Source organism: Myripristis murdjan, chromosome 7 (assembly GCF_902150065.1).
Source record: "Myripristis murdjan chromosome 7, fMyrMur1.1, whole genome shotgun sequence".
Lineage (NCBI taxonomy): Eukaryota > Metazoa > Chordata > Actinopteri > Holocentriformes > Holocentridae > Myripristis > Myripristis murdjan.
Genome location: NC_043986.1, coordinates 6,681,779 through 6,707,025, shown reverse-complemented (window position 1 = coordinate 6,707,025; position 25,247 = coordinate 6,681,779). Strand labels below are relative to the sequence as shown.

At 42.5% G+C, this 25,247-nt stretch overlaps 1 protein-coding gene across 2 annotated transcripts in view; it reads left to right on the top strand.

Annotated features, from left to right (window-relative positions):
- mtcl2 (microtubule crosslinking factor 2) overlaps positions 1-25,247 on the top strand; it is a 182,162-nt gene that overhangs the window by 115,007 nt on the left and 41,908 nt on the right. For both annotated transcript variants that reach the window (XM_030056741.1, XM_030056740.1), the window contains exons 5-6: positions 16,969-17,031; positions 24,837-25,004. In XM_030056741.1, coding sequence (XP_029912601.1) covers positions 16,969-17,031; positions 24,837-25,004 — 231 coding nt within the window. The remainder of the gene's footprint in view (positions 1-16,968; positions 17,032-24,836; positions 25,005-25,247) is intronic.

The window sequence follows — 25,247 nt, the reverse complement described above, 5'->3', positions numbered from 1 at the left end:
ATGTAAATTCTTGCAATTTCTCAACTGGTCTTAAGATTTTGATCAGGACTGTATTATATTTGGCAGCAGGATGATTGACGGCCTGTATTCATGCTTCTTACCAGACGACTTTAATACAGAGATTTAACTAAATGAAAGTTCAAAATCACAACCATGGTAACCCAATTTAGTTTTTAGGATTATTAAAATATACAGGAAATGTTACATGGCTCATTAGTCATACACACTGGGATCATTTCACCGCGTTTTGTATTAAACTTGAATCATCAGCACTCTGAACGGTGTGCAATATAATAACAAATGATGAAGTCAATGCATTATGTTAATGCGAAATACACAACATAAGCGCTTCAAATGCATTATAAATTGTGGATTAGCTTCATGCACCAAGACTGCAATAATCAAAAATGGTTATTATGGTGATTAAAATATGAAACAGTTTATAGTTGCTGCTCCTGATCCTGCACTCTGTGGGGAGGTTACTCTTCAGAATAAAAGCACCAAGTATTATCACGCTGTTGCACCATTTGGATGCTTTTCTGTTATCATACGGCCTCCTGGGTGGCTGAGGGGCCTCGGTGCCGATCCCCTCCAACACGAGGGCCGACTCTCAGCCGCGTCGGATCATTTATATCGCAAAGAGCAGACGTTTCATTAAGAAAACGATTCATTTCGACGTCGACGGGGAAATTGGATCTCAGGAAATGAAACAGGTCATGATAAAACTTTGTGTGCCGGGTTGTGGGGCAACACCGCCGCTCGCTCCGCTTGAGAAATGAGATTAAAATAACAAAAAAAAAAAAAAAAATGTAAAAATTAACAAAAGCCGTGGCTGTAAATCATGTGGTGGAGTGCTGCTGTTGAGAGTTAATGATGCCGTTGCTCATCTCTTCGCCTCCCGCTCATAAAGTCCGGAGCTTCACCTCAGCTGGAGGATTAAAGCTCCACTCTGCGTTCAACATTTTCATCAAACTCTTCGTCTTAAACTCTTTCCAAATCCAGCGGATCGCGTTAGAGACAAAGTGCCGTCCAGCTAAAAGCTAAGCTGTTTTTCTTAGTTTCTAAAATGTTTTTGTGTTCCTTCATTTCTTGCCGTGTCCTCTTGATGATGAAAAATGTCACCCAACTCTGACATGAAGGAAAATTTAAGGACCTTTTTCTGTGAGAGGAGCTACCTGAAAACTAAAATGTCACCAACGTCACCACTTTTAAAAAAGCTACCGAATCCTGCTGAATTCACAACAAACCTGAACTCAAGTAGTTTTTATTTCCATGTCCTTTTCTAATATTTCTGTAGTTCTTTTACTGCCTAATGTGTGTTGTATTGTATTTTGCTGTAATCAGTTTACCTCCATGTCTTTTTCATTTTAATTTTCATTTTAATCTCTTATTTTTATAAAAGCCCTTCTTGGGACAGGGTTTTGCAAATCAGCTTCGCCTGTGATACTGTAATCAGAGAGCTGTTTTCATGTTGTCTGTGTGCACTGATCGGTCCATATCAAATAAATTATAAATAATAAAACACTGAATATTGAACATAAAGCTCAAAATGCCTCTGACGCCAACACAGAAAGACTCCAACATAGGCTGAAGATGGCATCAAGCCAAACGGAGCACATCAGTGCAGACGGGATTTTATTCATTCATTTATTATATTTATTTATTAGTTTTTTCTCCATGTGAGCTGGTCTGAGCAGGAAATCGGCTCGGCGGTGCTTTTCTTTGTTTCCGGCGCCCGGTCGGCAAGACGATGGCTCCCCGCCAGCCGAGTTTGACACTCGCTGCTCTCCTCGATTTCACATTTCACAACAGAAAGACGTCAGGAAAAAAAAAAAAAAAAACGCTCAATTTGTATTATTCTGTCTGTCAGCCGGCGGGGTCGTGACCTTCTCCGCCTGACAAGCCCAGGCGCTGGAGGGAGACGGTGAGATAGTTAATATTCCTCAGTCGGCGCGTCTCCTCCTCCGTCTCGCTCTGTCTTCCCGTCTCTCCGTTTCCCCTCGTCTCCACGTCCAAACACCTCACACTCTTCATTCGTCAGCTTCTCCTACAAATAAAAAAATCTGTGCTTACCTCACACAGCATGAGAGGGGCGTCACGCTTCGATACAACCACAGTTTGATGCAAAAAAAAAAAAAAAAAAAAGTCAACAACACCCAGAATTCGGTTTATTTCTGAGCCACAAATGTTTCAAACAATGACATTTGCTTGCTAAAGATTTTACAAGTGCTGTCATCGCAAAGTGCAAACAATATAATTATGATGTGCTTACTGTGAAATTGTGGTTCAAGAGCCGCCACATTTATCACAGAAGATTAAAATAGAGCCAGTATCGCAATTAGTTTTCTGCCCCATGATACAGACACTGTCAGATTTTTTCTTAAACGATTCTTTTTTTCCATACCGATTTTATGAAATGTCATAAAAATAAAATCAGTCTCAGGGTGTGCGACATGTAACGTTAGACACCTGGTACATCCTGGTACAAAGCGTGCTGTGTGCTGATTGGCATTGAAATCTGGTGCCAAATTTCAACACCATGGCATTTTTTGATATTCGATATTATTGAGATAATTTGGTCGGAGCCATAAAAGTGTTTAAATCCAGTATCCAGCTCTAAGCGTTGAAAACCTGAGTTAATACACCTTCAAAATAAGAGTTGAGACTGCGTTCCTGTTTGTCCGGAGCTGCTAACATCTCTCTGATCATCTCTCTGATCATCTCTCTGATCATGAACAGCCTCCGAAGGCGCTTTAGTCTGAATTTTTAAAGCGCCGTAACGTCACCGTGTGAGAGGTTTGCGCTCGTTCGGGTCGATGTTGAACTTTGCCACCTGCTGCATTTCGTTCTCCTCTCCTCATCTTCAGTTTGTCCTCCTTCACTTGTTCACACCTCCTCTGCAGCAGCAGGGAGAAGGTCTACGTGTGTGTGTGTGTGTGTGTGTGTGTAACATGTGCGATGTGTGTCCGTCTTCTTGTATCTGAGCCAGCGTTTGACGACTGTCTTTAATATCTCGGCTGTAGCGTCTCCCTCCATGATCCTCTCAGAGCTTGGCCTTCCTTCACTTTTTCTCTCTTCTCCGCTTTCTGTCTCTCTAGCAGGGCCGGGCGATAATCAAAATCAAACATCATGATATCTTTGACGAAATACCTCGATATCGATACTGTACCAATACTGTAAGGATGACCGTTATTGCTTTGGTAACATATTTAGACACAAGGCTGTTTTGCTAATCAATCATTAATAATGTGAATATGAAGTAGTACTGTTCCTCTGCTGGTATCTGACTGCAGTAGAAGTAGAACTACTGTTCCTCTGCTGCTATCTGACTGCAGTAGAAGTAGAAGTACTGTTCCTCTGCTGGTATCTGACTGCAGTAGAAGTAGAAGTACTGTTTCTCTGCTGGTATGTGACTGCAGTAGAAGTAAAAGTACTGTTCCTCTGCTGGTATGTGACTGCAGTAGAAGTAGAAGTACTGTTCCTCTGCTGGTATGTGACTGCAGTAGAAGTAGAAGTACTGTTCCTCTGCTGGTATGTGACTGCAATAGAAGTAGAAGTACTGTTCCTCTGCTGGTATTTGACTGCAGTAGAAGTAGAGGCTGTGCAGTAAAAATCTCCTGCAGTAAAAGTGTCTAGAAAAGGAGGAGAGAACACGCTGCAAACTACATTCTTTTAAAGGGGCATGACGCTCAACTGAAGTGAGGACCCTGTAGACTCAACTGACAAAATGTAAGTCGACATGGTTCTCATCGTCAGGCCGTTTTGTATAGTTCACTTTTTTAATTGGAAGTTGGACGTTGGAAACAAAAAGTAGAACCAACAAACTAGAAGCAGGTTCCTCGTCTCATCTTGGCTGACTGAGCTTTTATTGTGGAAGGTTCCACAATCTGGCACTGATCATTTGTTCTCTGTAGGGGATCTGATTTTAAAATGTAGTGAAGGACAAAACTCAAACAAAAATGTACTAAAAAAGTACCAGCTCACAAAAAACTACTCAATTACAGTAACATGAGTAGATGTAATCTGTTACTTCCACACCTTTAAAGGAGTTGCCATAGCGATTTGCACTCCTGCACCTGTTTGTGTGTGAAGCCACTTAATCAAATTCAGCTCGAATAAACTGCTTTGGAATACATTTAAATGTAATGCATTTAAAGGTACATTTTTACTCTTTTAATGAGATGTTTTGTGCGATTTACAGTCTCATGTGACCTTGAACATGATGCCAACAACAACACCAACAACAACAATAATAATAATAATAATAATAATAATGATCAAGAAAAATAAGGAGCTCTGGTATTGGATTGGTACTCGGTATCAGTCAAAACCCAAAGTCCAGGTATCAAAAAGTGGATCGGTGCAGCCCTATTGATCAGATATTGATTATCGCCCAGCCCTGCTCTTCGCCCACGTGTCCAGCTGCTGCTTCTCCTGTGAAAACGTTCTTCGATATCAGAAAGCAGAGCACATTATCTCTCTTCCTGTTCAATTCGGATGTTTTCGAGGTTTTAGAGAAGTGAAGCTCTGCTCTCCTCTGACCTCCTTCTGTCTCCTCTGCTCCTTTGGCTCTCAAACGCTCACAGCTCCTGCTTGAGCCTCACCGTCTTTTTCTCTTTTTCATCCACTTTTACTTTGTCAGGAGCGTCCAGAGAGCACGGCCGGCGGGGCGTCGTGGCGTGTTCGGCGTATCCGTGTGAACGCATGAGAGCGTGGCGTGGCCGTAATGAGCTGGCAGGATTGGGGATTTAGCGGCGCCGGTGTTGCTTTCGTCTTATCTGCTGCTCTGCGCTCTGAGCCGCTTAACGTCGCTTTTACGTCTCAGGGCCGCGGCAGAAGCAGCTGTTTACAAAAACTTACAACAAACACACAGACAGATGAATTTCTGGATTATCGACATTGCAAGTATCTAACAGGAAGAAGCATCAGGGTGAAAAAATACAGCATCTAACTCATAAACATAAAGAAAAAATGTCTGTATTCATTATTATTCATGTATAACAGGATGACAGGCAGGGGCTGGGGGGTCCAGTGGCTCTCAAACTGGGGGGCTCGTCCCCTAGAGGGGTCTGTGTGAAAATGAACCCCGTGGTGCAGTCTGCATTTGTAGCCTTTTTATTTCTTTATTTATTGATGTATTTATTTATTTATGGATGTATTGGAGGCTCAGTAACTTTGTTTAACATCACACAGACATAAATGATTTAAATAAAAAAAAAAAAGTTTAATAATAGATGTGTGACGTGGAACACCATAAATTGTATCGATGCCTTTATGTATTTATTTATTAATTTTTATTATTTATTATTTTTTAATTATTATTTTTTAGTTTCTAATAAATCTCAACAAAGATATAAAATGTAAACTTTACATTTTCTAGTCCACAAGCTCTCTGTCTACCTCAAGAAAAAGACAAAAAAATATATTAATAATAACTTAATAATAATTTCTAGCATGACTACAACTTCTAGTACTACCACTTCTACTTTTCTACTACTATTTTTTTTTTTTTTTTTAAATAGCATAATCTGTACATGTTCAGTAAATAATATCTGACATGTTTGAAAATGGAGCATGAAAAAAAATGACACAGGGAATATAGTTTGTTATCCTCCCGGTGTGAAGCGAGAGGTGACTATTAAAAAAATAATATTAATAAAAAATCCCTCTATTTATCTGAAGTGGTTTGTAATTAGGAAGAAAACAGGAAGGAGCAGGAGTTGTTCTGCTGCTCTGACAGTAGGAGGCGCTGTTCTGTCTCTGCCTCGCTCTAACTTTTTCTCTCTGTCTGTCTGTCTCCCCTGATGCTCATCACTCCTGTCTCTTTCTCTCTGCCTCCATCCATCCTTATCTCTCTCTCAGACACACACACACACACACACACACACTGGTTATGCAACCCATTGTGTGTTATTTTGTGTTGTCTCTTTGTTCTGTTTGAGCGGCAGTGATGTTGTGGAGTTGGGAGTGCCCTGTGTGTGTGTGTGTGTGTGTGTGTGTGTGTGTGTGTGTGTGTGTGTGTGTCTGCGTCAGTGTTGCATGCCGGTGTGCATGTGTGTTTGTTGCTGCGTGCACTTCAAATAAATCAATTCCAGCCTCCCACGCTCTCTCTCTCTCTCTGTGCCTGTAACACACACACACACACACACACACACACACACACACACACACATACACAGCAACCTGACAATCTAATCTAATGTCTGCCCTCAGAGGAAAGCCTTTGGGTGTGTGTCTCAGTGCAGCGTTCGCCTTTTTCTCCCAGGAAACCGTGTGTTTTCAAAAATAAAATAAATGAATAAAAACCTCGTGGCCTCCGCTTCGACTTTGACTTCGCCGTCTGTTGGTTTGCTGAGTTCAGCTGGAGCACCCCACCCCCTCCCAACACACACACACACACACACACACACACACACACACACACACCCTCTCAAGCCACTAACACACAAGGCCACAGTACATTACATGCCGGCGACTCAGGAAAGCTTTTAAAAGCCAACATGGCTGCTGAGTTTGGAGGCCAGTTTGTGCGTCGCTGGTTGAACCTGCAGCCGACAGACAGACAGATCCCTCTGCAGTCACTCTGACACACACTCTGATTATGACATTACTCACAATTTAGTATTAATGCTATTTTCTGGGCGTCATTTTCAGTGTAACAGCTATACAAAAAATGAAGACGGTGTGCTTTTTGCTGGGGTTTGTACCAAAACAAACATGTTTTCTTATTTTTAGAGAAGAAAATTTGTAGGCCAGAGCATCTCTGTAGCACCACAGCGCTTCATTTATAATGCGACTTTTTTTCCCACACATTTTACCTTCATCAAAAAACAAAAAATAAAATAATAAAAAATAAAATAATTAAAATAATTAAATTAAATTTAAAAAATTGCATAAAATTCTATGAATAAATAAATTAAATTAAATTTTATTAAATTAAATTAAATTAAAAATGCAGCCCCTGTGATTTGGATATCGCTCTTGGCCATGTTGTGATTTCGATAATATTTCGATTGACTGTTCAGCCCTGATGGGAAAGCCAGAGAGGGACGAGTGTGTCAGTGAAATGTCACAGGTTTGATCTCCACATTAGCTACATGTGTGTGTCCCGTCAGAGTGTCCAGGCTCATTATCAGCCGGAGGAAGAGGCGGCTAAAAGCCTGACATGGAAATTAAAAAAAAAAAAAAAAAATCATTACAGAGTCATATATGACCTGGTTTTACATAGAACCCCATATTCCCTGCCTTTTAAACAGTGGAGCAAAAATGGAAAACGCCAGAGGCAGGTGTACACACACACACACACACACACGCACATACACACACACACACACACTCTTAAAATTAATTTTCCAACTCAAAATGTGTCACTCTGTGTTGTCTGGCGCCCAGAATTTCATGCCTGGTTGGTTTAGGTGAGCCTGTTCTGGAGAAAATCAAATCTCTCTCTCTTTCACACACACACACACACACACACACATACACACACACACTACAGCAAACACCACATACATGCATCCTTACATTGACTGTGTACTGGGAGCGGTGCCAGTTAACCTGTGACAGGATGTGACCCGACGAGCTGCTAAATCAATTTCCACTCACGGAGCGCAGCAGCACGCTGTAAAAAATGCAGCGTTATTTCAGCTTGTACCGCTGTATTGTCTGGATGAGACCTCTGAGGTTTTTACAGTGTACGCAGTCTCCATGTCCTCCATATCTGACGCCTCAGCACTTGATTATCAATGTCAGACAACTTCTGCAGGTAAAACTAGTATGATGTGTTCAAGCGCAGGTGGGAAAGTCTAACATCCAGGCGTTCCAAGTCGGCGGCTAAACACCTTCGCACTGGTTGAGCTATTTTGTCAAAAAATAAAATCTTTTTTGCGAGTTTATTTGGTCCTGTGTGTCCATAAAGAAAGTTGCTGAAGGATATGGTGACAACAAAAACATATTGCGATTAATTTTAACGGACATTGTGATTGCGATATGTTTAATGGTGTTGGTAGGAAAGGTCATTTTTTGCATTATAAATTGGATTTTAAATGGAAGAGCTGTTAAAATGATGGTGGTGTGGTTTTTGCCGGCGTGTGCATCAAGCAAATATGTTTTTTTTACATCTGGAAAATGCAATCTGTCGCACCGTAATACTTTATTTACAACAATGCTTCATCAATAAATTTTAGCTGCAGTGATTTGGACACTGCACTTGGCCATGTTGTGATTTTGAGAATATTTCGGTGAATTGTTCAGCCCCACGCCACATTTTCCTGCGTGTGTTTGGAGCTGCCCTGAGTTTCATTGTTTCTCTAATTGGTCCTCCTCTGCTGCATAAGTGCAGATTCAACATTTTCCTCAAAAAATGTTTGCTGCTGCCCTCTCCGAATCCACAGCGTCATCATTTTTCGGAGTGTATTTGGCCCTGTAGCTCCGCGCCTCACCCCCCAGTTTCACCACTTTCCTCATCCGTTCCACATCCACCGTTTAGACGTTTTTACCAAGTTTGTTCGCTCCTGTCCTCTCTGTATCCATCGTCATGACTTTCCTCCGGGTCCCGTGTCCTCCTCCTATCCAGACCTTCATCCTCCTCCTCCTCCTCCTCCTCCTCCCTGTGTGTGTGAACCTGCCCTGCTCGCTCTCTCCAGCCCGGCTTTCACGGCTGGTTGAGCCGCAGATCAGATAGGACGGGACGAGGAGAGTTCACACTGCTGGGCCTCCTCATCCATAACGAAGGAATGACAACACAGCTCTCTCTCTCTCTCTCTCTCTCTCTCCCTCCCTCACTTCCCCATCACTGTGGGTATCTGTCACCCCCTCTGTCCCGAGCTGCTTCTCTCTTGTGATGGGTTGTGTGGAGGGGGAGCAGGAGGGGGAATACAGGGGCCTGGTGGACCGTTTTGTTGACTGGTGTGCGAGAAACCACCTCCAGTTAAATGTGGACAAGACGAAAGAAATGGTAGTAGACTTCCGGAAGAAAAGGAGCCCACCTGATCCAGTCTGCATCAGGGGCTGTGATGTGGAGTTGGTCAGCTCCTACAAATACCTGGGAGTCTACCTCAACGACAGACTGGATTGGTCCACCAATATGACTGCCATTCACAAGAAAGGGATGAGTCGGCTCTATTTTTTAAGACAGCTCAGGTCTTTTAATGTCTGCCACAAAATGCTCCACATTTTTTACCAGTCTGTTGTTGCCAGTGTCATCTTCTTTGCTGTTGTGTGTTGGGGCAGTGGCACCACTGCAAAAGACTCCAACAGACTGAATAAACTTATCAAAAAAGCTGGAAACATAATTGGCTCGACGCTGGTTTCACTGGAGGATGTGGTGGCAGAGAGACAACTCTCCAAAATACTGACCATCATGGACAACCCCTGCCACCCCCTCCATGACATAATAAACAGGCAAAAGAGCAATGTGAGCCATAGACTGATACAGCCCCGCTGCCTAACAGAGCGGCACAGAAAATCATTCCTACCCAGTGTAGTCAGGCTCTTCAACTCTGCTCTAAAAAGATAGGTTTATTTATTTTTTATTTATTTAGTTACTGCCCCATCGATCGCCTATAGTGCCTCAGCCTCTGGTCTTCATCGTATTTTACTATTTTACTATTTTACTATTTTACTTCACTGTATTTTATTTATTTTACTATTTATTCACTTATCTATCTTACTGCACTTCTTAGTCTGTTTGTAATGTGGTTTTACTGTCTCTATTGTGTTGTGTGTGGCTGTTTTTTCTGCTGCTATGGCACTGTAATTTCCCTGCGGGGATTAATAAAGTTTATATCTATCTATCTATCTATCTATCTATCTAACCTCCTGTCCAGTCGAGCAAAGCGTGCATTTATGCCTCTGAAAATCCGCCTCATGATATCCCTCCCTGCCTTCACCTGATCCCCCGGTGTCTCCTGAGCTTTAGGACCGTCCTGCGACGCTGCGTCACGTTTCCCCGTTTCCTCATTTCCTCACACTCGTTCAAATTTAGCATCTCAATTAGAGAGGAATGTAATGAAATATTAACTGCAGTCGTCACTGCCATTATCATAAAAGCACAGAGGGCGATGCCTGCTGAAGGGCTGCTGTGCTGAACCTGCGAGGCCGACAGCCAGCAGCTGCAGTGTGTGTGTGTGTGTGTGTGTGTGTGTGTGTGTGTGTGTGTGTTATCAGATAACACAGATCTCAGCCGGTATCTCATCAACACTGTAACTCTAGACCTGTGGGGCTGCGAGACATGAGAACTGGGCTGCGGTCACGGTGTGTGTGTGTGTGTGTGTGTGTGTGTTTTAGAAAGCTAATTTGAAGCAAACTTCTGCAGGGTTGCAAAAAACAAATGAAGTGCATTTCCATTGGTTGGGCTGAAGAAAATAAACCCTACATTGGCCCTGATACGCTTAAGACAGTGTATCAGGGCCACAGTAGGAAGAAAAAAAATATTACGCAGCCGGGAGAGGCGGGGAAATACTCCGAGAGAAAAAACTGAATTTCCTAGATTGCATTAGTAAATTTACGAGAAAAAACTTGTAAATTCTGAGATTATAAAGTCACACATTTGCAAGAAAACACTCAGAAATTCTGAGATCAAAGTCACAAATTTACGAGAAAAATTCTGAAAAATGTGATTTCTCCTGATTTGAGCCCAGAATCCCGATCTTCTCATCAGCATCTGGACTTTGAAGTGACGTCGCCGTGACTTGAGCCGATTCAGAAGAAAACAATCTTGTGATTCTGGGCTCAAATCAGCAGGATTTCCTTGTTCCTGAATCGACTGCAAAGCAGAATCGGATGCAGGCCTGAGACACGGCCAGCAGCAGCGTCTGCAGAGCGAGGCTGAGTTTGTTTTTGTTTTTTTTCTAGTAAATTTGTTCGTTTTTTTTCCTGTAAATTTACAACTTAATCTTGGAAACTGAGTTTTGCTCTCTGAATATCACCTCCTCCCTCAGCTCCATGATTTTTTTTCCCTGCAGTGGCTCTGATACGCTGTCGTGGAACCGAGATACGGTTTGTCAGGGAAAAAAAAAACAAATTCACATGGAAATGGAGAGTCTTTCAAGAATTTATTTGTTTTGGCCAACTTGTTATCCTGAGAAAACTGAGACTATTCTGACACACCAGCCAACAATGCAGATTTATACACGAGTGTGACAAATATTTTCCAGATATTTTACAGACAGCCTGCAACTGCAAACTTCACTTAGAATTAATTGTCACCTCTATATTATAAAAAAGAAAAGAAAAAACCTCGAGCATGTGTGATGTGGCAATACTGAGGAAATTTTTATGAAATTTGCCATTTGCATTGAGCCTTTATACTTGGATATGTCAGAATTTGCATTGAGCTACGTGAAGGGAATCATAGGTTCTTCTTTATGAACGAGGAGAAAATGTAGGATATCAAATAGAAGGTGAGAGGGAAAATCTGGAAACTTCCCACCTGCACAGTAAACACCGGCCCTGCAGTTTGTGTGTGTTGTGTCTGATGTTGTAAATGAACTCGCTCACACTCCTCTGAGCCACACGCTTCCAGCGTCCAAACCAACGAGGAAGAAAAGCCGACACGCCAGGTGCCACGTCTGCTACCGTCACCGAGGCTCTGTCTGCTCTGAGACACCGATGCTGTGTCACGGCCGTGTGTTTTCTCTCTCTCTCTGTGTGTGTGTGTGTGTGTGTGTGTGTGTGTGTGTGTCAGGGATCACCCAGACTCTGAGTCAGTGCTGTCAGTGGAAATGACCTTGGATGACTCTCAGCTGCCGTAAACAGAAAGAAAAGAGAGGAAAGGAAACACAGAGAGTCAGTGACGGAGCAAAAAACTGTTTGGAAAGCCAAACTGATACTGAGAGATTATAGTTTGTGTCATTATTAAATATCTTTACATGGTACTTTTTCATGCACCTGATTTTTTTTTCTTGTCAGGAGAAAAAAGCACCTAAAACAGCATTTGGTGGACATTTAAACTCTCCTCTGAAACCAGACTAATGACATTATTGAAGGGTCAGCGGCTCTTTCAGGCAGGGCGGCCCACCTCTTATGTAAAAGAAATGTCTGCATACTGTACATTAGGCCTTTTAATGGACGGCTAATTTAGGTTAAGAGGTTAAGATCTTAACCAGTGAACGAGTGGGTAAAGTGTTGTAAAAGAAAACGCCACTCGTTTCCAGACTGTTTTGAAGCTGCTGAGGTCAGAGAGGAACCTCCGTCAGGTGGAAGACACGAGAGAGACGTGCTGCGTGGTAACAGAGACACAAACAGACGGAGGGGGGAGCGAAGCGGACGCCGTGTTACATCAGCTCGGCTCGGGGCAGGACGCTGGAATGCTGTGTGGGCTGGGCGGGCGAGAGAGCATCACACAGAACTGGAGAGAGAAAGAGAGGGAGAGGCTCACCTCTGGGACACTGGAGAGAAAAGATAAGATAAGATAAGATAAGATATTCCTTTATTAGTCCCACGGTGGGGAAATTTCACGCATTACAGCAGCAAAGTGGATAGCAAGATATGAAGCATAATTTACATTATAAACAGTATAAACAGATAATAAACAGATAATATAAACATTCTAAAAAGGAATATAGAAAAACAAAATAGAAATATGAACAATTTAAACAACATAAGAGAAGGAAAGAAATTGAGCTTGGAGAGGAAAAGCAGGTAGAGGAGGAGGAGGAAGCTGGGAGTTTTGGGCTGGGAGAGCAGAGGGGGAGAGGACGGGAGGAGGAGAAGGACATGATGCAGCTGTAGAGCCTGAATGTCACACAACAAGCAAAGAGGCATTTTAACACCTTGAGACAAACGAAACCCAAACAAATTCCTGAGATGTGCCTTTTACAGCAAGACACACACTGAGCATATAACACAATGAGGAAAACACAGCTGTATGGTTAATCTGCAAACTCTAATAACTTCACCGAATAACTCGACTGACACAGCTGGCAGCTCGGGGAAGCTGCCCGGGTCCAGGCAACAGATGGAGAGTCCAGGCAACTTTTTGACATTTCATGCAACGCTGACACTTTGTGCAACTCGGACGCAGTAAAGCAGTCGACTGTCTGCTCAGTCTGTTCAGTCAGCCGTGTTCAGGCAGCAGATCATGTGACCTGACACATGATCGCTCACAGTTTTTTTTATGTTATCTGTTTATTAAATGTATTTTCAAATAACATACAATAAAAAAATGTACATCTGCACCTCCCCGTCCAGTCCCAGTTCAACCTGAACCCCCAACATAAAGAAGTCAAAAGTCATGGTACAATAATAGAAAACACACTGCAAAAACTCAAAATCTTACCAAGATTATTTGTCTTTTTTCAAGTCAAAAATGTCTTATTTCTAGTCAAAATATCTCATTACACTTAAAATAAGACATGATCATCTCAGAAGTAACTTGTTTTTAGACAATTGTCTCTTGTTTCAAGTGAAAATTTGCTTGAAACAAGTGAAAATTTTCGTGTTTCATTAGCAAAATTTGCCAGTGGAAAAAGTGAAAATTCACTTGAAATAAGTGAAAATTAGCTAGAAACAAGAAACAAATTTTGCCAATGAAACAAGCAAATTTTCACTTGAAACAAGAGACAACTGTCTAAAAACAAGTTACTTCTGAGGTGATCATGTCTTATTTTAAGTGTAATGAGATATTTTGACTAGTAATAAGACATTTTTGACTTGAAATAAGACAAATAATTTTGGTAAGATTTGGAGTTTTTGCAGTGCAATAATACTCACAAAGGTACCAAAATCATAAAAAAAGGAAAAAGAAAAGGTAAAATAACAAAGATATAAACGGTAACGTGCTGCTGTAACTCAGGTGCTCATCACTGCTCAGGTCACTTTTGAGCATTCAGCAGCCATGAGCTTGGACAAGGACACAAAGTCAAAATGTGTGTGTGTTTTAAACGTTGACGGCTTCATTCCTCTTGCCTGTTGTCTGTCCTTAAGAGCCGCTGCCTCCTTCATCATGAGGAATTGTTTCATGCAGATTCGTGTTTCTACTTTCGACGCAGCACCTCTGGCCATCAGGAGGACATCTGGCGTCTCATGTGACCGTCTCCCCGCTCAGGCTGTTGTTTGGCCGACTTTGACTGACTGATGGAGCCGGCTGGAGGCGGGACTCTCAGCGCCGTGAGCCTCGCCCTCGCGGCTCCAGCAAAAAATAACCCGACATGTTGAAAATGTCTCATTGACACTTTAGACTTTTTTTTTTTTTTTTTCCCACATCTTTGAGCCGAACAGCTGCTCGGCTGAAAGTCTGATGCAACAGTTCCGACGTCTGTTCGACCTCCAGCCAGAATCAATGGCTCCATTATCGGGCGGCGCTATTGATCTGATGAGTTTACAGCCATTAACAGACTTTTGGCCCTCAGATAAACTGATTTTAAAGCGGGTCAGGGGACGGAGAGAGGGAGAGGACAAGAGTAAAGAGGAGGGGGGAAGAGGAGTGGATGAAGGCAGTGAAGAAAGGGAGGACTGGAAGGATGGAAGGATGAAGGTCAGGAGAAAAGACAGGAAGAAAAAGAGAAGAAGAAAACAAACAAATCAGTGTTTCTGTGTGCTCCAGTTTGCTGATCTCCATCCGTCCAAAAGAGGAATTATTTAGAAAATAATTCAGCTTATTAGTGTATTTAGCAACACTGATCAATTCAATTCATAACTCTTATATTTATATTAAATTGTATTATATTGTATTCTTATATTATACTCTTGTACACATATCTTTATTATCTTTAAGAAACTGAGACTATGAGAATATTTCCCAAACAAAGAGAAACACAGAGATAACGTGAATTGTCAAATTCTGCAAAAGATTTTTTTTTTTTTGGTGGTTTATGAATCGTCCTCCTGGCGCGACAGCAGACGGTTTTTAATTTATTTTTCTCTGTAATTTCACCCGACGCGCTCCTCTGTCCTCCTTCCCTCCATCTCTCCATCTTTCTCTTTTGTTGCCGGTGGTTCGTTGCAGAGAGAGTAGCCAGTTTCCATGGAAACGGACGGAGCCGGATGAGCTTAGCTACTTACACCGCAGTGTCTGTCCTGAGTGTGTGTGTGTGTGTGACTGTGTGTGTGTGTGTGTGTGTGTGTGAGGGGAGCAGTCATTAGCAGCGCCACTCAGCTGTTCATTATACCTCAGCACATATCTCACTCCCGCTCTCTCTCTCTCTCTCCTCCCGTTCACTCTGCCTCCCTCTCTCTTCCTCTCCCTCCTCTTCCTCTCTTCCTTAATCAGTGTCGCCGTGGTGATAAAAATCGCTATGGGGATGAGAAAACCTCACCATGGCGATGATAGCCGAGACGCGGCAAGAGAGTACAGCAAGCCGTGCCATTTGATATGCGTACTTTGCTTATGGCTGTGTGTGTGTGTGTGTGTGTGTGTGTGTGTATTCTTGCACCTCTGGCCTTGTTCGAAACACTTTGAGGATTTTCGAGTCTCAGAGTGAGGATGTTTTTGGGAAATTAGGTCATTCTGAGCAGCTTGCACAACTTAAAGAGGCCAGGTTACGGTCGGACTCGGGTCTGGGGTGTAAAGTGCAACACGGAGCTCTGTAACACTGAATGAATGAGTGAATGAATGAATGAATGAGTGAATGAATGAATGAATGAATGAATGAACAGCACATTCATGTTGAGACACTGTGAGCAAGTGGATCGGCGAATCTTCTTGGCGCTGTTCCTCCAGAGCAAACAGACCAAAAGAGGCCACATCCCCTTTCCTTTCAACAGGAGGCACAAGGGTTTATGGGAAATGTAGTTTTAACTTGGAGGCACATGAGCAGAGACAAACGATACCGCTGCTGTGAGACAGAGACTAACAGTCATCAGTGTCTCATTTGTTTATGGTAATAATATTAAACACACTGAACATGATAATGAAATGCTGATGATTTAAAAAAAACACCTCTTTAAGTTTTGAATTAGGATTTAATTTCAGGCTAAGTTTGGTTTTGGGGAATGAATGTAAGCCAATCGAGGCTCCTATAGAAGGGCAGAAATAAAAGCATGAAATATCAGATGAACTTTGATGTTGATTAATAAGTGCAGTATCCATTTACAAATAAACAAATACAATAACAACATGTGTTTTCCCTGAAGCCTGAAGGCCTCCTTGTCTTTGGAGCTCTGTCGCTGCTCTAATGGATGATGTGCAGCGAAGGAAGAGCAAAAACAAAACAAGGAAACAAGTTTATAGCTGTTTCCTCTGCTGCCTCGTCACTTGCTGCTCATCCACTTTGGGAATTCTGGACTAAAACGATAAAATGGGCTTTTTGTTGCCTGTGGGTGCTGCATCACTGATCGCAGTATGTTCACTGCAAAAACTCAAAATCTTACCAAGATTATTTGTCTTATTTCAAGTCAAAAATGTCTTATTACTAGTCAAAATATCTCATTACACTTAAAATAAGACATGATCACCTCAGAAGTAACTTGTTTATAGACAATTGTCTCTTGTTTCAAGTGAAAATTTGCTTGTTTCATTGGCGAAATTTGTTTCTTGTTTCTAGCTAATTTTCACTTGTTTCAAGTGAATTTTCACATTTTCCACTGGCAAATTTTGCCAATGAAACAAGCAAATTTTCACTTGAAACAAGTGAATTTTCACTTGAAACGAGGTGATCACGTCTAATTTTAAGTGTAATGAGATATTTTGACTAGAAATAAGACATTTTTGACTTGAAATAAGACAAATAATCTTGGTAAGATTTTGCGTTTTTGCAGTGTTTTAGTAAAACATGTTTGGACCAAGTTTGGAAAAAATGTGTAGTTTAAAGGGCATCCTGGTGAATCTGCGGGCCGAGGGACGATGCTAAGATCGAATCCCGCTCTCCACGCTCCACTCTCCTCACCACCTCTGCTGTCTCTTTTCTTTTCTTCGTTTAACTTTTAGTAAAGTATGAATACGACGGGTTGAAAAAAAGGTTTGTTAGAGTGCAGCGGTCGCGGTCAAGCCTTTTCTAATGAGTGTTTATGTGCGTTTCTCTGTTGCAGAACTCCCAGAAGAAAAGAGGAGCTCGACCCAACAATAAGCCGGACAAGAAGCTCTGTCCACAGGTACCACATACACACACACACACACACACACACACACCATAGAGCTGTGCTGAGGTGCCAGCACAGTCTCCTCCCCCTCAGACGGTCCCTGAATCAATGAGAAACAAACTGCTGCCTCAGCAACAAAAGCTCGCAGACACTTAACCCCGGAGAGAGAGAGAGTGACATCGATCTAACAAAGAGAGAGAGAGAGAGAGAGATGGAGAAAGAGAGAGAGAGACCTGCAACCCGATCATGAATAACAAATAGCTGCGTGGGGATTACGTCGGATAGAGACACCTGCAGTACTCATGAGAGAGAGAGAAAATAGAGAGAGAGAAGTGTATAAGAGAAAATAAGAGAAGCCAGGGAGGGAGGGGGGATAATAAGGAGAGGAAAAAGGAGAGAGACTGAAAGAAAGACAGGGAGGCAGACGGAGAGAGAGAGAGAGAGGTAGACGGTCGACTGGCATCAATATAACAATCAATCGTGTGGTTTTCCTGTGTAATGGACGGCACTCCGTCTCCGGAATAAAGAGCCAGTTCATTTAAAACCGAACGAGCGACGCGAGTTATTGGCCAAACATCACTCTGCGTTAGATTCATGACATTTATTTGCTTTATTAGACAGCACGGCCAATCATTAAATATTCTCCTTAATGCCTCAGGATTGCAGCATTAGCCTGCAGTCCTGCTTCACATAACATTAGTGTTTTTTTTTTCGTTTGTTTTTTTTTTTCTTCTTCTTCTTCATTAGGTGCAGCACAGTGGGGGATAATGAGGCGAACGTGCAGATAGAGAGAGGAGGACATGACAGGAGAGTGAAATCCGGCTTTGAACATCCAGTTTATGTGGCAGCAAAGTGGGAGGAATAATCGAATTTCACTGTAAATTAATCCATCAGGAGTAATAGCAATTAAGGAAATGAATAGTGTTATAATCGCTCGCTTCACTCGGAGCGCTGTTACCCCTCCAGGTGCAGCGGCCGGCGCCTAACAAAGACAAAAACGCTTTGGTTGTAGTCCGTTTAAATCTTAAATTAATTACGACGTTGATCCTTTGCATAACTGAGGGAGAAAATTTTTAAATGAACACCTGGTTCTGTACATGAAATCGCAAAAATCAGTGGAGTGACAATGAAAAATGTAAGTTCTCTGTCTTGGCTGGTTAAAAATATTCTTTGCATAGTTTTCCAGACCTTGTGCAAGTAAAAAAAAAAAAAAAACATTTCGGAGCCATGAAAACAAATCTCCCGTAAGATTATGTTCCCATCAAATTAAAGGCCTGAATGCAGGAGCTGTGACGTCGTTTGAGGCTCCTAATTTGATGCAGCAGATCTGAAGCATCAGCAGCCCCGGTCCTGCTTCTCACCTCCTCTGTTGGTAAATTTATCACATCTCTTCATTAGAGAGACATAAAAGCTGCTCGACGACCTGCACAACAATCTGGACAGCAGCTTTCAGAGCAGCTGCGCGATTGAGTCGTCATATTTTTCCTGAGCTTGTTCCCCCTGAACAGATCTGCGACTGACTGAGCTGCCTGGTTGGCCTGCAGTCGTATCGAGGAGTAAACCCACTTAAACTCGGTTTGTCCACCTTTTTCTTTGCAAGAATCCACTTTAGACTGAACTAGATTCACGGTGTGTATCGTCATAAGTCAGATTAAACTGATTCAAGCTGAATAAAGATCAAGAAAACAATCCCAGATCCGCCTTTTGTGCTGATATTGTGATTTATTTTTGATTATTCAGGTGGTTGTGGCGCGTCATGATGCTCACAAACTGCTGCTCATAGTTTGCCCTCATCTGTGATTTATCTGAGCATCAGTGTGGTGAAGATATCTTGAAAGCTGCTGTACCAGTTACTGCAAACTGGGAGTAGAGGAGCTGCAGCAAAGCTACCGTCAGGAGAAATGAAGTTTGGTCAAGTTAGGTTAGAGTTAGTAGACGTTATGTAGAAGCTACTTTGTTAAGAAATTATCAAATTGACAGTGTCGTACAAACCTATGGCAAAATATCATGCACAAAAAACAGAAAATTAAGTGCACACTTGGATCATTGTTAAATTCTGCCGGCATGTCACACATTAAACATAACAACATCATAAGTAATGACTGTGTGTGTGAATGTCAGTGTTTGTCTGTCTGCCCTGCGATGGACTGGCGACCTGTCCAGGGTGTTTACTTGCCTTCGCCCTATGAGCGCTGGGATAGGCTCCAGCAACCCCCTGCGACCCTAGTGAGGATAAGCAGTTTAGAAGATGAATGAATGAATGAATAAACATCATAAGTAACTAAATAAATAAAAGGAATGACAGTTTTAAAGGAAAGGCAGTTATTTCTTTATACAATAATGAAAGAACAAGCCAACTTGGTCAAACAGGGTGACTGGATTACAGTCAAGCAGCCATAGTCTCAAAATAATAATCTAATTTTTTGGCTTTTATGGTCCAAAATCTGTAATAGTTCCAGACCTGCACCAAAAATGACCAAAAAAAAAAAAAAAAAAAAAAAGGAATTTAAAAGCAGAATGAGTGGAATCTGTAAACACAACACTCAAAGTTGGCCCCTCCTCCCTGACTAAGCCAGTTTTGTTTCTTAGGATGGTGACGGAATGAAATGTAAATCATTCTGTCACCATCCTAGGAAAAAAAAAAAAAAAAAAAAAAAAAACTTTTGTCAAACAGGCCAACACCGCGTCGCTCTTCATCCTCCTCCTCTTCCTCGGTGCTCACCAGATTCACTCTCTGGAATAAGTTTGTCTGCTTGGCCTTTCGCCTCGCTAGATTTCCTTTTTTTTTCACGGTCCGCAATTTCAGTAGCTATCGATCTGGCACCGTGCTGCGCAGTGATTGGCTGGGAGCTACACACCCGCCGCCCAAAAGCCGACGCCCAGAAGAGTCCCGAGCTCAGCAAAACAAGAAAACCCTTCTCTGCAGACACACACACGCCAACACACACTGCTAGCGGCTCACAAATCTTATTTCTGCCTTTAACTACTTGACTAGTTTTGCAAATATGAGTTTAGTTGATCTACCAGCTGAGCTCCTGCCAACCTAAGTCAACATTGAACTGCTATTTTCAGACGTTTCAAAGTGATTTTTAGATTTAATTAACGTCCTCCTCCCTGCCTCTGGCTTCCTAATCCCTCTCTGGAGAAGAACCTGCGTAATAAATGACCAGACGTGTGGTCAGTGGTCACTTCTCTCATGGCAGCCTCACATTAAACAGCTGTTTTGGTCTGCTGTTGCCACGCCAACGCCCAAACCGAGTTCAGAGTGAACACGTCGGGGGAGTTTGATGCGTTCAGGTCGGCGGACAAACAACTGTCACGTTGGAAAAAGCCTCAAAGTTTGATGCCGGCGGCGTGTTCTGGTGCCTCCCGGCGGACGTTTCCTCTGCGTCTCCCTGCTCTGTGCGTCTCTTTGTTGTCTCTGACCTATTTCCTCTCAGGCTCGCACTCGATCTGCCCAAACAAGCCAAGCGCTCACTCCTTCTTTTCCTCTCCCTCCCTCCCTCGGCAGTTCCTTTGCTCCCTCTCGTCTCTCCTCCCTCGCTCCTGCCCTCTGTCATTTTCTGCAGGTGATTGTGCTCGAGATAATCCCTGCATACCGGCTGCTGCTGTATGTTGGGATTACAGATCGGGCCTCAGCATCCCACTTCAAGTCCCTCCCTGCCCTCCGTCGTGCCTCAGTCGCTCCCGGCACAAACAGCAGGAGCACACACACACACACACACACACACACACACACCGTGGGGTTGGAGCTCGGCGCAGACACACACTGCAGGGGTTTGTGTTTGAAGCGCTCCCCTCGTGAGCCTGTCAGCGCGAGGCGGGCCGGGCCAGCCTCTCCGAGCCCCGCTCCATAAATGGCTGTAAATCGGCCGGCCCGCGCCTTGTTTAATTTGGCTGGAAACGGGCCAGCAGCTGTAAAACAAATACAGGCACAGAGCTGCTGACGAGGAACGAGAGCACGTCGGGTCAGCCGAGAGAGAGAGAGAGAGAGAGAGAGAGAGAGGAAAAAATACAGGGAAATGTGAAACTGGGCAAGACATTAATCGAGACATTAATAAAATCAATAAATGGTCAAGTGCAGTATCCAAAACACAGGGGCTGCAGTTTTTTCATGAAGGTAAAATGTTAGAAAACACTGTTGTAAATAAAGTTTTATGGTGCTGCAGAGACGCCCCGGCTTCCTACACAGACCAGTGTTGCATTTTAATTTCAGCGTTGGTTTTTAATTCATTTTTAAAGCGGCTTTGCTGGTTTAGTTTAGCTTTTATTTTTTTGAAAAATGCTTCGTTTTGATTTAGGTTTTATGAGTTTCCGTGTTAGTTTTAGTCTAGTTTAGTTATTGATGTTGTTTGTCAGGTGTGAGATTCATAAAAGGTCAGAAAAAGTATTGTGTGCTAAAAATTCAACAAAACATCAAACCCTTTTAAAAACTATATTCACTGAGGACAGATGAACCCTCAAATAAACAGGCAAAGTTGAAAACTAACCTTTTTTTGTTTTTTTTTTTTTGGTAAACCTCGTTTTTTTTTTTTTTTTTAATTTTTTATTTCAGTTAACAAAAATGTTTTTTGTCACCTCGTTTTTGTTATTTTTGTTAGTAGTCATTAATGGACCCCAGCAAAAATTCACATTCTTGTGATTTTAAAAAGCTTTTCTGTGAAAATTTAAATGACAATACAAAAACGATCATTGCTACTAAAATCAGATGTATTTGTATCATACAGGAGCCTCAGGAAGTGTTGTACAAGACAAGAAAATACAAAAACACACCCACAGAGCACACACACACACACCCAAACACACCCATATGTCATCCTGTATGGTCCAGTGGGATGAGATTAGCACACTGGCAGGGTTAGGGGTTCGAATCCCAGCTGAACGTAACACCAACCAGAAAAAACTCGCTCGACTCTTGAAACTAGACACTTCAAACGCTGCAGAATATTTTCAGAGCTGATTATGACAACAGTTCGCTGAGTTCCTCGTGAGCCGCTTCACGTCCTGCAGGTCTGCTTTGTGTCAAACAGCCAAACATCGATTTGAGATTCAGCATGACGTCTGTGGAAACCACTAACCACCGCGTCTGCTGGAGCGCCTCTGCTGCACATTTCCATGGTGTTTCTGTAACAAAAAACAAAAAACAAAAACAAAAAAAAAAAAAAAAGAAAACCTCAAGGCGAGACGGCATGACTCTGACCTCAGCAGTCGGTAGCTGGGAGCCACAGAGCCGGTCGGATATCGTTTTGTCACTGTATCGAGGCGAGTTCAAGGCGAGTTTAGACGGAATGAAAAGCGAATTCATCCCAGGTCAGTTCAGGGATTCAGAACAGGATGCAGGTTTTTTTGTGCTTCCGGCAATTCGCAAAAAAACTCAGTGCTTCCTAAAAACTGCCGGAGGTAACGCACAACCGTCACTCACAAGACTTGACTCACGATCACAAACCAGTTCCAGGCAACAGGATCGGCCGTCCCTGAAAGCTGCTTTGACCTCTTCACCTTTACACCGTCACGAAGTCGTGTCCTCACCGAAGTGACTCGCGTGGTTTTGAAGATGAGCAGCTCTGTCTGAGGCAATACGAAAATTCACCCGTCTGTCTGCACGTTTTACTCTGTGTGTGTGTGTCTGTCTCCATTAGGGTTGCAAAGGGGCGGAAAATTTCTGGTAAATTTCCGGAGACATTCCGGAAACTTTCCATGGGAAGTTCAGCTGGGGAATTTTGGAAATTTTGTTTTGTCATAAGCAGACATGCGTGCAAACTAATGACATTTTTGACTTATTTTGAGTAGATTTTTTTTTTTCTCAGTCCTTCAAGATTGATGGTGGATAAATGAATAGAAATAGGCTCAATGAATGGATGAACACTCCTCAGTCAGCAGCTAAATCAAACTATAACCTACATTCTTATATGAAAACTGTATTTCTAAAAAAAAACTGGTTAGCAGAAGGCAGAAGAACCAGCATCACAGTGGAGCTCGATGGCTGATAAAAAGCCTCTTAAATAGCTACTAAACACATTTTGACTTATTTTTTCCAGTTAAACTTTGATACCATAGGTCAAATATATTTACCCCAGTCATATCATCAAAACCTCCTTGACTGGATGTCGTCCGAGGGCTCAGATGAAGGCCGAGCCGTGTGGAAATTCAACTGAATTTGTATTAAATCTGGTTGTTTTAATCAGGATTATGCTGCAAGACGGTTTTTCTTCAACTACATTAAGTTCCCGCTTATAGGCCAACATGCAATTTTGCAAATTTCCAGATTATTCCTGTAAATTCCTGTTAATTCCCATATATTCCCATTAATTCCCATGGAAAGTTTCCGACTTTGAAAATTCCCGGAATTTTGCAACCCTAGTCTCCATGCCAGTGTGTACCTCTGTCTCTGAAGACGTTTGCCATCCCTACTGTGTGCGTTTTTGAAGTCTTAACCACAGAGAGGCTGATAGTTCAGAATAAACCTGCCATATCCGCTTTCAAACCAACTTCTCCAACAAAGAGAGAGAGAGAGTGTGTGTCAGTGTCTTTAATACTTCCGCATCTATCAGCCTAAGGCGGCGGCCAGACACGGATTTTCTTACCAAAAAAAAAAAAAAAAAAAAGGACTAAGCCAACGTATTCTCTGATGAAGGCTCTGTGCTGAAATGCGTAAGGACGTTTCTAAAGTGATGTGAGCCAAACCAGCAGGTGAAATGTCAGTGTTTTGTCCATCTTGACTTTAAAATTTGGGAGGTGCTGCTTCCTTTTCTCATTTTTTTGAATATGCCCGTCGGATTTAGGGTTCTGGGTTCCTCTGAGAATCATATTATTGAAGCGCAACCGTCTCCTCCAACACACCAGTGTGTTCTCTATGAGGCTGATAACCCTGACAGACAACTAAGAAAACGGAGGAATGCTATTTAATTTTTTTTTTTTTTTTTTTTTTTTTTTTTTTTAATGTTACAAGATAACAAAAAAACCTGGCAGTGGGATGATATAATCCCACCTGTTTCCAGTGCAGGTTTCACTTGTTTCAGTATAAATATGTAGAAAAAAGGCAGAATAAGGCAGATCAGCCCACTAGGATCAAGAAAATGATACTTGAACCAAGAAAATTCTGGAAAGCTTCTGAAAACAAATAAAACAAAATTTTAAGACCGAGTATGAGACTAAATGACTGGTTTGGATGGAGATTTTTTTTTTGCAGTGCATCCATTAGTTTTAGCTAATCCATGTTTTAATGTCCGTCAAAAGTTTAATCCATCCCAACCTTTTTTTCAGACCAGTGTACATGCACTCATCCATTGAATGTGCAGTAGATTATGGGCCTGACTACAATGTCCAGTCTCTGTTTTTATATTTCTGTGGCAGACGTCACGGATCCTGTACAACAATCATCAGTTTCTCTTTCTGTCCACTTTCCTCCTAAAGAGGCTGCCGAGTTGTTTTTTTCACTTTCTTGTTTATCGTGTGACGTACAGCATCTCACACAGCTGGTCAGATTTTGCACAATGAACTCGCTCCTACACGATTTGTGCTTCATCATTTGTTCATTTGTTTGTTCATCTGCCACACTCAGTATGACTATGTCAGACACTTATGATTGGATTTTGATAAAAGCTGGAGATCTGATTTTTATTGCTACTGTATACCCGCTGTGTTTTTAATGTATGCCTACGTCTTCTCCTTCTCTTCCCCTGTTCCTCACACTCGCACGGTTTACACCAACAGTGCCAGCTCCACTTTGCATAACGTGTTTGCGCACACCTCTGCACCGATTTAACCCGGTCTTCCCTCCTCCCTGTGTGTCTCTCTCTCTCCTCCCCTCACCCCAGGAGGACAGCTCAGACCTCAAGTGTCAGCTCCACTTCGCCAAGGAGGAGTCAGCCCTGATGTGCAAGAAGCTGACCAAGCTGGTGAAGGACAGCGAGGCCATGAAGGAGGAGCTGGCCAAGTACAGATCGCTGTACGGAGACGTCGACGCCTCGCTCACCGTGGAGGAGGTGAGACCAGGACGGGGATAAAAGACTCTTTACGAGGCAAATGAAGAAGCAGAGAAGGGAGAGAGGGGTGTGGAAATGGAGCAACAGGAGGGAAAAGACTTCTTGACTTTTGTATATTCCTAGACATTTGCCTGGATTGTCTTTTGTACTGTAAAGATTGAGAGAATTAGCATCGCAATACACCACAAAAACATTAGCAGTCAGTGAACAGGCCTTGAAACAGGAGCTGGAGATGTGAGGGTG